The sequence below is a fragment of the Neospora caninum genome, chromosome IX, assembly GCF_000208865.1.
Source record: "Neospora caninum Liverpool complete genome, chromosome IX".
Taxonomy (NCBI): Eukaryota; Apicomplexa; class Conoidasida; order Eucoccidiorida; family Sarcocystidae; genus Neospora; species Neospora caninum.
This window is the reverse complement of record NC_018390.1, coordinates 4762613-4774901: the sequence shown is the minus strand read 5'-3', so window position 1 is coordinate 4774901 and position 12289 is coordinate 4762613. Positions and strand designations below refer to the sequence as shown.

At 64.0% G+C, this 12289-nt stretch overlaps 1 protein-coding gene across 1 annotated transcript; it reads right to left on the bottom strand.

The window, feature by feature from the left end:
* Window positions 1–256: 256 nt before the first annotated feature.
* Window positions 257–11981, bottom strand: NCLIV_044190 (conserved hypothetical protein; the record flags this gene model as incomplete). The annotated part of the gene is made up of 4 exons (XM_003881339.1): window positions 257–1600; window positions 2076–6446; window positions 6793–11389; window positions 11896–11981. The coding sequence occupies 4 exons, from the start codon at window positions 11979–11981 to the stop codon at window positions 257–259; spliced, it is 10398 nt and encodes a 3465-aa protein (XP_003881388.1).
* Between the last annotated feature and the right edge of the window lie 308 nt (window positions 11982–12289).

Below are 12289 nucleotides of genomic sequence, written 5' to 3'. Positions count from 1 at the left end.
TACACATCTAAGTACCAACATATATATATATATATATATATATATATATATGCATGCGTATGTGGCGGGAGGCGGGGATACGTTTTCCTATCAACATGTGTGACCGACCATCGGCGTGTGAAGCGCCGAACGGGTCTGTAGAAATTCGCCCACGACAGTTGCGCCATTCAATTCAGGCAGTTCCTCCTCAACGCGAAACAGGTGAACACCACTCCTCTGCCGTTGATCCGTCGCCTTACCCGTCCGTGAAAACGCGCTACGATCCTGGCCTGCCGCACCCGCGGTCGGTCCTTCGGTTCGCGTCGCCCTGGAAGTCGAAAGTTTCCGAGGCCTTCTGTTCTCCGTTTACGGTCTCTGTCTGTTCTTCTCCCTCTGGGGTGCGCGCTGCGTCTGGGCCGGGTCCGTCCCCAGCCGCGTCTCGAGTGCCTCCGAGCCGGCCTCCTCTGCTGTCCGTCTTCGCCTTGGGCTCTGCGGATGAGTCCACTTCTCTGGGAGACAAGGACGGCGCCGCCACACCGCCACTCTGCCCGTCCCCGCTTCCCCAGTGCGCTGCCTCGTGTACTCGCCACGGCGCACCGCCACGCAAACTGGATTGGCCATTTCCAGCCGTCAATCGAGAAGCCTCCCCGAGCGGTCCCGCCGTCGCCTCAGGCAAGCAGCCGTACACGCACTCGCGTTTAGTGTCGCTCGTCTCTCCACGTTTCTTCCTGTGTCTCCCGCCGCCGTCGAACTCCCCGCCTTCAATCTCCGCACCCGCGTGAGAGACTTCTTTTTGGGTCGTGGCTTCTTCGCATGTTTCTTCCTCGCCGTCGCCTGGGCCGGCCATCTGGTCAGGGGCCCGACGGGCGTCGCCAGGAGACAGCCGTTGCGGCGAGGAGACACCTGTCGCCGTCGCGTCCCGCTCAGTCCGCCCCCGCGCCGAGAGGCTTCCCGTCGGCCATTCTCTCCCTGGATGCGTTGTCTCCCCCCCGTTTGTCGTTGTCGCCTCTCCTGACTCTGCGTCGTTTCTGGTGGCTCGGCCAGGCTGGTTTTCTTGCTCGCCTGCCGCCGGAGACGAAGACAGTGCAGAGAACGAGGGCACCGACGACGCCGACGCGAACGAGAAACATGAGAGGGACGACTTTGAAGAGAGCATTTGGTGACCCCCTTCGCCCGTCTCCGAGGCGCCACCCAGCGCGGCGGGCGCCTTCGCGTGAGTCTCTGCCTGCTCCGCTCCGGCGTGCGTCTGCGCCAAGTTGCGCTGTTCATATCGCTGGTCTGTGGCACCACGTTCTTCCCCGTCTGCAAGCTTTCCAAGTTCGCCAAGGACGTCTTCCTCCACAGGTTCCTCGGCTTCGGCCAGCGGCAGAAACGCGTCGTCGTCGCCGTCGAGCACTTCGAGCGAAGACGGGGAAGGCCGCCGCGCAACGACTTGCAGCATCGAGTACGGGTCGGTCGTTTCGATCTGCTTCAGAGCCGCCATGAGCCCAGCCAACTGGCTCCCGCTCCGCACGAAGAAGGCGACAGACAGCGAAGGATTCAGAGCCGCGACATCCGCAATTTTCCAGCACGAACCCGCAAAGAACGACGGCGTCGCCGAGGGAAGCTGTAGGGCGGGCGGCTGCGGCGAAGCGAGGCAGAAAACACCGAGAGAAAACGTAGGCGCAGGCAAACGACACGAAACGCACACACACACACACACACGTCGAGAGAAACACACGCTGATCCACCAGCAAAACGCGCACACGACATCGAGAAGGCAAATATGGGTACCGCTAACGTATGGAACAAGGCATCGGCGCACAAACGTGCGAAAACCCGTCGAGCTGTCAGGGTGGTTGGTTTCACTGAGCCGAGAGCGAAAGCGTCGCTGGAGAGAAGACGGCGAATCTTCTTGGGCACGCGGAAGGAGTCCCGTCCGCATGCAAAAACGCAACCGGACCCAAAACCCGATCGTGGCCCCTCGACTCGGGGCTCAGAGCCTCGCTGGACGAGGGAAACGCATGCGAGGGAAAAAGGCGCTCTTCCCCCCTACAGGCTGTTGCGTGGTTTGTCCCTATGCCTACGGCTTCTCTGTCCCCTGTCTCTCTGCTCACCTGGATGCCGGAGTGGGGGTCGAGATACAGCAGCGCCTTCTGTTGCGTGCCGATGCAATAAAACGCCTGCTGGCCGCGCCCTGCCACCATGCCGACCGACCACGGCAGCTCCAGATACGCCAGCAGCGAAGGCACGTACACCGGGTTGATCTTCTCGCCGCTGCAGAGCGTCAGTGGAAACAGAAGAAGACACCCGCGGCGCCACGGCGAGCCGTCGAGAAGCGGTTCCTCGGAACACGGGTCTGCCTCGCCCGCCGACACGCACTCCGAGAACGCGTCCTCTTCCTCGCAGTTCTCTCCGCACCCTTGGAGAGCCTCCAGGCTGTCTCGGTCACTCGCCGACACGCGAAACGCTGCGCCTCCCTGCTCGTCCTCGCGCTCGCTCTTTGTCTGTTCTGGCTGCGCAGTCGTCTCCGCAGTCGTCTCCACGTTGCGACGTGCCTGCCGTCCGTGGCCGGGTCCCTCCGCCTGTCCCCCCGACGTACCAGTCTCCTCCGCGCTCGTCCCGCTCTCGCCTGTCTCCGAGGAGTCTCCGGCCGCTGGGGTCCCGACGACGCCCTTCGGCTCGGCTCCCCAGCGCTCAGCGCACGCGTCCCCTTCCTGCTCGCCTTCGCCTGCGGGTTCGCCGTCGCGGGGGTCTCCGCAGACACTGCAAAAACGGCGCGCGACGCTCTGGCCACTACAGCAGAGACAGACGAACGCGCCCAAGGAAGGCCTGCGCGCCTTGCGCGGCGACGTATCGCGTCCAGGTTTTCCCGGCGAGGCGTGTCTACGCGGGGAAAAGAGAAAAGACACCCACGCGCTGTCGGCGTCATACTCACGACCCTCCCCCACGTCCGCCGACGCGGCACCGCCTTTTGGGCCATTCAGGCGTCCCGGCGCACTCCGACGCACCCTCCAGACCTCCGCCCTGTCGCAGCCGTCCCCGGCGTCGTAACCGCCCTTCGCCGCCCGGCGCCTCGACCGAGACGACAACCGGCTTCCACCGGCGTCACTGAAGCCGCATCCTCTCGCGTGTGTCTGGGGCTCGTCTGCGACTGCGTCTCCACCTCCCGGTGGTCTTCGCCGCTCGTCAACATCTCCATGCTCGCCGGCTTCTCCGTTTTCTCGGTCTTCACCGTCAGGTTTTTCGGTGGGAAAGAGCACGCGAGTATCGGGGCATGTCGAGCGCGAGGAGGCGCACTCTGCACAAGGCAGATTCCTGTGAGAGACGAGAACGCTGGAAGCCAGCAAAATGTCGTCTTCGCCGGCGCCCGGCAAAAGCGTCTCCACTGAGCACCATCGCCCAGTCGCGCTTCCATCACTCAGCGCCGCACTGCCCTCACTGCGACTCGTGTTCATCTGTTGCGACGCTGAGAGAAACATCGGGGACGCATCGCTCTCCAGCAGGCCGCGAACGCCCGGCAAGTTATCATCGCGGTAGGACGCCGGCGACATATCGGTCTCTCGGCCTTGCGAGCTCGTTCGGCCGCCTCTTCCGCATGCATCATCCAAACCCCGCTGCTTCCCGTCTCCTTGGTCCTCCGGCAAGAAGCCCCGCGACCGCGGACCCTCGCTCTCCCCGCTGCGCGCAAAGGCCTCGAAAGCACGCGGAAGCGCCCGAAGGCGAGGAATGAACGGCGGCACCAGAGGCCCCGCCCGTTTTCTGCAGCCGGCCTCGCCCTCGCGCGAGTGGGGACTGAGCGTGAGACTCGAGAAACCCGTGAGAAACCGACTCTCGTCTTCTGCAGGGTCGTCGGGCGCCTGCGCCGGCTCCGCATCTGGGGGAGAAAGCTCGCCGTTAAGCGCTGCGCCGGACCCATCGCGGGCGCGCAGGCCCCTCGGGCCGTCGTGAGCGGAGACACTTCGCTGGGTGCGGTCCTCGCGCGTCAGCTCTTCGCTCAGAACGACGCCCGCCTCCTGTGCGGAGGGCGATTCAAACGGCGACCCCACACCGCCACGCGCGTCGTCCACGGGCGTCCGCACACGGGTCAACACAGCGGTGGACGCCAGCAGCGTCGCCGGCGCCTCGCCTTGCTCCCGGCGACTGCGTGCGAGTGTGAACTGCGTGTGGGGGACCACAGACACAGACACAGATCGCGAACGAAGATTCCGAAGCTGAGGCAAACGGGGCGCCGACCAGAAGGGTCGGGAGGCAACCGAGATTGAGGTTTCTGAATCTTTTTCAGCGCCCCCTTCTTCCCCAAGCTCCAACCGTGCACCTCGCGCTCTGTGCCGGCCACGCTCTTGAACCTGACGACCAGGATCGGCAACCGAGGGACCGCTGGACGAACGAAAGGAGACCGACCGGACGGGTGTCATCGGCTCAGTCAGAGGAACCGAAGGGAGATGCGTGTATCGTTCACAGTCTGTCGCGCCGCTTGGGCCCTTTGTTCTGCACGCGGTCGCCTCGAGCGCGTCGCCACCTATTCGCATTGGTGTTTCGTGTTCGCCATCCGACTCCCCCACACAGAGTGCGTCGTGGCTCGCCTCCGTCTCAGCGGTTCTTCCCGGGCCCGATACCTCCGTCTGTCTTCCTTGGAGAGTGTCGCTCTGCGTGTTTCTCTCTGACCTCCATTCAGCCTCTCGCGCGCCTCCTTCTGCTGTGTCTCCCGCAGTCGTTAATGGGGCGCCGCCGGCTGTACGTACAGCGGCGCTCCCGCGCGACGCCGACGGGATCGCATGTCGTTCGGTGCGTCTGGGAACACTTCGCGTCCGCCCTTGCTTCGTCGCTTCCGAGGCACTCCTTGAGAGTCCACGAAGGGATTCCATTCCGTCCTTTCCACGCCCTGCCTCGGGGCCTGGTTCGTCGCGTTCCACCCATCGCCTTCTCGCCCCGCCGAGGCCCATCCGCTTCGGTTGCGTCTCCGGGTCCACGGTCGCCGCTGCATCCAGCGCGCCCAGACACGTCGCCCGCATTGCTCCGCAGGCGTCCTTCTCGGTGCCTCGGCGCCGCGTGGAGGACGGTGCACTGCGGCTCACGCGGCTGGACGGGAGGGAAGGAGACGCGCACGCGCGGGGTCTCGGCCCTTTGGGGCTGCTGAGGATCGTGTAGGCTGTGGGGCCGGCTGCGCTCGACAGCTGCGGAGTCCCTTCCTCGGGGACCGCACACGGAGCGCAGGCGCATGCCGCGGGCCAGGCCTCCGAAAAGCACGGGCACATGGGAGATGGCAGAGGCGAGAAGGGACCCGGGTCGCCTTCTGCGGTGCCTGTGTCTCCGTCCCTGAATCCTTGGCCTGCGCCCGCGTCCGCCGTCCTCTCTCCTTCACCCAGGAGCCTACGCAAAATCTCTTCGGCTGCCTCAAAGGACTCCTCCCCCAGGCTCTCGCCACCGCTGCCTCCTTTTCCTGATGGCCCAGCGCGTCTCGCCGCTTCCGATGACTCGCCGTCCTTGTCCAGGCCCCCGTCTGAGAAATCGTGTTCGCGGCGCGGGCTCATGCGTTGTGCCCCATCTTCCCCTTCCGCTCCTGTGTCGCCCGCCTCGTCGAACCTAGGAACCTCCTCATAAAGCGGACACGGCGTGCAAGACGCATGCGCACTCGCCGGAGAGGCCGATGCAGCCCCCCCGCCCCGGTTCTCGCGAATCGATGTGTTGCCGCCTGAAGAAGGACGCACAGGGAGGCGCAGACTTCCTACGCTCGCTCGAGGCGACACACGCGTTAGGTGAGGCGAGCCGCAGCCGCAAAAGGGAATTTCTTCCCAGTCCTCTTCCTCGGCGCAGCTACCGTGCCGGTTGTGGTTTGGCGGGCTTCCCTTCGACAAGGTCACCTCGGCCGCACGCCCCGCAGCCTCGTCCCTCGCGCGTCCCGGAATCAACGCCCCAGACCGATCGTTGGTCCTCTCGTCATGCGCCTGTCTGTGGCCTCGGGAGGAAGGCGAAGAACCCGAGGATGTGAGCCGGCCTCGACTGCTCTCCGTTCCGACACCCCCAGGGCAGCGACGACCCGTGGGCCCAGAACTCACGCAGTCCTCCGTTCCCTCTTCGAGTTCGCCCCTCTCGCGTTTCTTGTCGAAAGATGCTGCCCCCCCGCGGGAGTGCGTCGCCGCTCGCTCGTCCCTCACGCCTCCGACTGCTCCCGGTCCACCTTCACCTCGCCATCCCCGCGATGACGCAACGGGCCCCCGTTCGACTCCAGCTGGCCGGGCGGGGCAACAGCACGGACAGCACTCGAGCCTCGCACGCGCAGGCGCATGCAAAGTCGTGGGGTTCGCCTCGCCGTCGCGCTTCGGCCCTGGCCCTTCGGAGTCGGACTCCCGGGACAACCCCCCGAGGCTCGCAGGTCGCGCGAACGGCGAGGGGCCCGCGGAGCCCCCTGCGACTCCACGACAGTGCAGCAGAATCTCGTCGGGATACAGAAGGCCGTCGGAATTCACGTACACGTACAACTCGTCCTGGCGCACACAAACGCACGTACGATTAAATGCGCATGACCACACCGTCGGGGAACCGTAACTCGACAGGCTCCTGCGGAGCGAAACAGACGAGATGCCAATCCACCGACGCAAACCTAGACGCGACAACCGCGTGAGAAACGTAAGCGGAGGCGTGAAAATAGAGACGCCACGAAACCAGACCTACGCGCGCACGTGCGCACAACCGCCGTGCTGAAAGGGGCGCAGACAGGCCCGACCTTGGGCCGGCGCCTCCGAGGAGACAGGGGGTGCCGGCCCAAGGGTGGAAAACGCGGCCTCTTTCTCTCTGCTTAAAGCGGGTCGTCGCTGCATTCACAGAACTCACCTTCGTCTGAGGCATCGCCTCTACGAGCAATTTGACGGCGCTGGATGCGGTCGCGGGGCCGAACCACTCGCCTGCGAATTTGCCGAGGCCTCGTCGCTCCAACGGGTTTTCGTCTTCAGAGTGCGGCGAGGCCGGGGGCCTCTCGAGTTCCCACTGCGAAGCGCCTTTGCTTTGCCAGGAACTCCTCTCAGGTGCGCGGAGACTCGACGTCGCTGCTGGGTGCACCACCCCCCCGACTGCGGAGGGGAGTGACGGGCGTGGCACCGAAAACGTCGCGTGCCTGGAGCTGAACCTCGAGGTTGGAAAGGGTAGGAAGGACGTTTTCTGCGATTCGCTGGACTGCGCAGGCGACGCGCCGTCCTCTGGGCCCCCGTCTCTCTGTGCGTGTCCTTTGTGCCTCGCCAGAGACCACGTCGGGAGAGCCGTACAAGACTTGGACGGGGCAGGCCGGACGGGCGACGCGAACGCGGAAAACCGCGCGGACTCTGTTGCTGAGAAGCCCGAGGAGCGCACGGCCTTCTCGCGCTGAGACGCAAGCGCGGCGGCCGAGGGGAACTTCCAGGCCTTCTCTGTGCGGCCCGTGCCAAACAGTTCCTGCTCGAGACACAGTTCTCCGTACAGCTGGCGGGCCCAGCCGATGCCCCCTCCTGCGGCGCGGATGAAGGAGAATATGGAGAACGGGTAACGCCCGGGGGGCGAGGGGACGTCGAGGAACCACTGCAACAGCTCCTCCATCGCCGCCGGACGCTTCTGCTGAGGTCCCGCCCTGGGCGTTTCGCCGCCGAGCCCAACCGCCCGAGAAAGGCCAGGTGCCAGGTCTGACGACGAAGGCGAGAGAGCGGGGGGTTCCTCCGGAGCTCGACAGCAAGGGCCGTAGGTCTGCGCAGATGCTTGCTGGCAATTCTGGCCCGTGGACGGCGAGGCCTGCGGCGAGACACGCGCCCCGACTCCCGAAGTCGGCGAAGCCCCAGACGCATGCAAGGCAAATCGCCTCGGTATGCCTCTGGGGGCGGCGGGCGAAAGGGCCTCCGGGGTTGTGCAACTGCAGCAGTCGGGGTTCAAGGACCCGGCGCCAGAGCGAGGACTCGACTCCACGCTTCGGTGCGGGTTCGCCAGGCCCGCTCCGCCCCTCTCCTGGTCCTGCGGGGATGTTGGGGCCGGGGCTGAGCACACAACGTCAGCAGGCGTCCCGCTGTCCATCCGCGAGTCTGTAGTTCTCGAGCCCCCGGCACCAGCCGAGGCGAGTGAACCTGTCTGCGTCGCTTCTCTGTTTCCGCTGCATGAGGTTGAAGACAGCAACGCGACAGCCTCCGTCTTTGGCACACGTCTGTCCATCCTTTCCGTGTGGTGACAACAGCACAAGGCTTCCAGGTCGTCTCTTCTCTCTTCTTCCTTGTCAGCGAGTCTCTCGGCCTCCAGAGACTTGTCGCCCGCCCCCTCGTTCATACGCCAGCCTCCTCCTTCGCAAGTGTCTTCACCGAGTCCTGGTTGTCGGCCTGCGGCTGTGCCGCCACAGCCGGGATCTGCCTGCGCGCTAACAAGATTGCCACTGTCGAGAGCCGCGGAGCAGGCGCTGCGAACGGGGCGCCCCTCGCTCGCGTCGCCTGGCGCCCTCCCGTCTGTTTCGTCTGCGCCTTCTTCTTCGGCTACGCCCAGGAAGTGTCTCCTCAGGGCCTGCATCAGCAACATTTGGGCTGCGCGGACGGTGCATCCCCAGCCTACATCGCTGTTGATGGCAATCCATTCCCTTTCGAAGCCGCCGCCCGCTCGCCGCTTCTTCTCTCCACAGCACTTGTACATCGGCGAAAAGCCGCTCCGGTACGTGAAGCGTGCAATGGAGCCGACGGTTTGGGAGAGCTGCTGCTGGACTTCTTCGACGTCTGAGGAGACACAGCCGATGCGCCAGGCCGGCCACGGTTCTCCCCCCGGCAGCGATATTGGCAATTTCTTCACCAGGCGGCGTCGTTTGCTGTTTCGGCCTTCACCTGACCCTGTCCCTCGACTCCTTTCGCTCCCTGGTGTCTGCTTCGCCAGCGCCTGCCTCTTTTCCTTCGGCGAGAGACAAGGCACGGTGGGGCCCTCGGCGTCGGAGACTGCCGAGGCACACCCAGCCACACAGGTCGCCCCTGAATCGGACGACACGGCCCCATGCAGGCCCGCAGACGCGCAGCCTGTCCCACCTCGGCGCCCTCCGCCACCTAAGAGGCCGGACAGAGCCGCCGACGTCCGTTTCCAGCCGCCGCCTCGAGCTTTGTTCGAGGCGCCTGGAACCCCGGCAGAGTGTCGCCGAAGCGGCAATGCGCTGATGCTCCCCCCCTGAAGCGAACCCCCGGTTCGGATCCCCGCCCGATTCCAGAGGCCCGCGGGCTTCTCTGCAGCAGCCTCCACGGCGGTAGTCCCCCCCTGGGTGCCGTTTCCTTTTTGCCTGGCGGTGCGCCGTCCCAACCACGTTAACGCCGTGGGTGACTCCACGGACCCGTCTTTCGTCTGCACTTTCCGTCCCTCCGGTTCTTCGCATGCATCTCCTGCGTCCTCGTCTGCCTCTTCGTCGCATACCCAGAACAGTTTCCCAAGCACCACGGCCCTTTCGCCAGCCTTCAGACATCCACCCTCCTCGGGGCCTGCTCCCCAGGGCGCCGCCCAGTTCGCCAGCGTGTGCGTCCATGTCGAGAAGACGACGGTGACATCTTGCTGGAGCTGTCTGAGCGAGCGAACTCTGCGGAACAGCGAAGGTCCTGCTGGCTGTGGGGGGGGATTCAAGGGCGCGGGGGACACGGCGGAGATAGCCGGCTGGCCGGCGTCCACTTCGCGGGCGGGCCTCTCTAGCGACTGAAGGCTCATCGCCAAGCTGGGCGAGGTGTACCCAGCAGTCGTCGACGCAACCGAAGTAGACGCGAGAGGGTTCAACGAGGCAGCACCCGAGAGCGCCGGACCAAAAAACGAGGGGCCGCGAAGGGAAAGCAGGGAAGTGCCTGACGCTTTGAAGTTTGGCGAGGAGAGAATCGACGAGGACGTTGTGCCCATTGCTGGCTCCGACGCCTTCCCCTGGTCGTCAAGAGGAGCGGCCGACGCAGGAGACGCGCTCAAGTGGGTGGGAGCTGAGGACAGTGCGCAGGACGAGAAACCCTTTGCTTCTTCGGGCGTGTACACGGTCGACGGCGAACAGGACACGGACGTGCATCTCGGGCGAGGCTGGTGCACGCGACAGCCGGCGCAAGGCGCACTCGAAGACGGAGCCGTCGAGACCGAGTTCGCACAGGAAGACGTTTCTGAAGACGGCGACGAAACTGACGCAAGCGCCGACACAGACGCGTCTGCCGCACGTTCCACCGAAAGATCAGTCGGAACAGGACATGGCGGGAGACAGGCAGACCCCGTCTCCGCCCGCCTCCCACGCGACGAAGAACCTGGCAGCCGAGAAAACGAAGCTAGCGACGCCAGAGGCGGCGGCAGGCGAACTGACGCGAGAGCCCATGACATGGGCCCCGAGCTCGCGCTCGTCAACATAGGCGAGGGAGCTCCACTGTAAAGCGGAGACACAAGCACCGGCGAGAGAGACGAGGAAGTCGACGAAGACGGCGCCTGCGGGGTTGTTGTGCCCGACTCAGGAGAGGTGCGGCGCGACGCTGATTCAGACTCATAAGGCAAGAAGGATGTGTCGTCAGGTGTGTCTGACGCAACCGCGTGCGGGAACTGGTCTATCTCTTCCTTCGTGACTCTGTCTGATTCGTCTCTGCCGTCGAGTTCGTCGGAAATCTGGGACCGGATGCCCTCGCCGATGATGCTCCTTCCATCAGGCTGCGAGGACCCATAAACGGAGGGAAGTTCCTCGAATGAGGAGAACGAAGTAGAAACAGCAGGGAACGGTGAGCGGTCCCGGCTTGGCATGGTCACCGAGTTTCCCGTCAACGAAACCGGAGGTGCCAACGGCTTGGGGCGATACGGCCTTTCCTCGGCCAGATCTCCCGGCATCTCCTCTGTGTTCGCTTCACCTGGGAGAACTGTCGTATCGCGCACGTTGTCCCCGTCGGGGTTGTCCATCGGCCGCTGATCTCCACCGTCCACAGTTCCCGAGGCGACGGCTTGGTCTCCTTCCATGCCTGGGGGGCAAGCCAGCAGATTCTCGTCGCTTCCCACTTCGGTCAAGCACGCCGGGGAAAGGCCATTGCGATCACTTCCTGTGCATGCTTCAGGACCGCCAACTTCGTATGGACTGTTGTGCGCAGAGCTACGTGGTGTATTCGCTTTTACGCGGAGGGCAACCGCAGCGGTGGGTGTGAAGTCTGCGCCACTGCCGCCATCTTTTCTCTTTCCGTCTTCCTGGTGATGTGTCCCATTTTCTGCGTGCACGGTGGGTGCAACAGCGTCGCTGCCTCTGACGAACGTCGGCGCACTTGTGGAGGAATTCACGCCTGTCTCAAATGGGTCGGCGGACCTCTGAGGCCACGCGGCACGACCAGAGTCTGCCGCCAACGGCGATGGCCCCGGCGCGGCCTCCGGATCCCGCGCTTTTGAACGGACAAGACCCGATCCGAGGCATGCAGTTGCCATGAGGAGCTGCGAAGCAGCTTCACCGGATGGTTCGTTGATGTGATGACTATATCCACAATGAAAACTTAACTTCGAAAGGCAGTTTACTGTATGCTGTAAATCAAACTTCGTTCCGCTAGCGTGATGGCCGCAGCCACAGCTGCTGATATTCTGTCGCTTCTGAAGTAAATCAAGAAAAGCTATTGGGGGAGGTCTGGGGGACAGCTCAGTTGGATCGAGAAGACTCAAGGCAGGCGTGTCCGGATCTGTGGTAACAGCCTGGGCAGGGTTAGGCGTGGATGGCTGGAGACCGATATTCAAGTCCTCACCTGCTGTGTCAGCTGCTGACGTCGAGGCCCCGTCCAAGGCGGTACGTGTTCTGCCCCGCTCGCAGACAGCTGAACTTCTACATCCGTCCTCCGGCGAGACCCCGACTGGCGGAGCCCCCTGCTCACACGTTGTAGACAAAGTCATCTGCCGTGGAGTGACCGCCCCCGGCAAATCCGGTGAGTGTGAACGGAGGCTGAAGGTCTCACAGCGTTGCACGAGGCGAGCGTCACTCGAGAAACTCACGAATCTTTCGGAGGCGCCTTCTGGCTGTTGAGTCGTGTGTCTTCCGTCCTCGTTCCCAGCGGACGCCTTCCCGGGCTCTTCAGCATTTTGCAAGTTATGGTCACTTTTTTGGAGATTTTCGAGCATCGAGGTTACCACGTATTTAGACACGAGCATGTGTGATGAAGAACAGTTGTGTGGACAGACAGAGAAAAATGAAGACGACGCGTCTATGGCACTCGTCTGTACGCGCTTGTGACGATCCACTTGAGAAGAGGAAGGACTGTAAGAAAGGGAGAACAGGCACGGAGTCATTGCAGTGGACTCCGCCAGTCGGCAAAAAAACAGTGCACACAGGCCACTGCGGCGGCAAGGAGCGGCTGTTACTGCGAAGGACTAGGTTCGCAATGCAGCC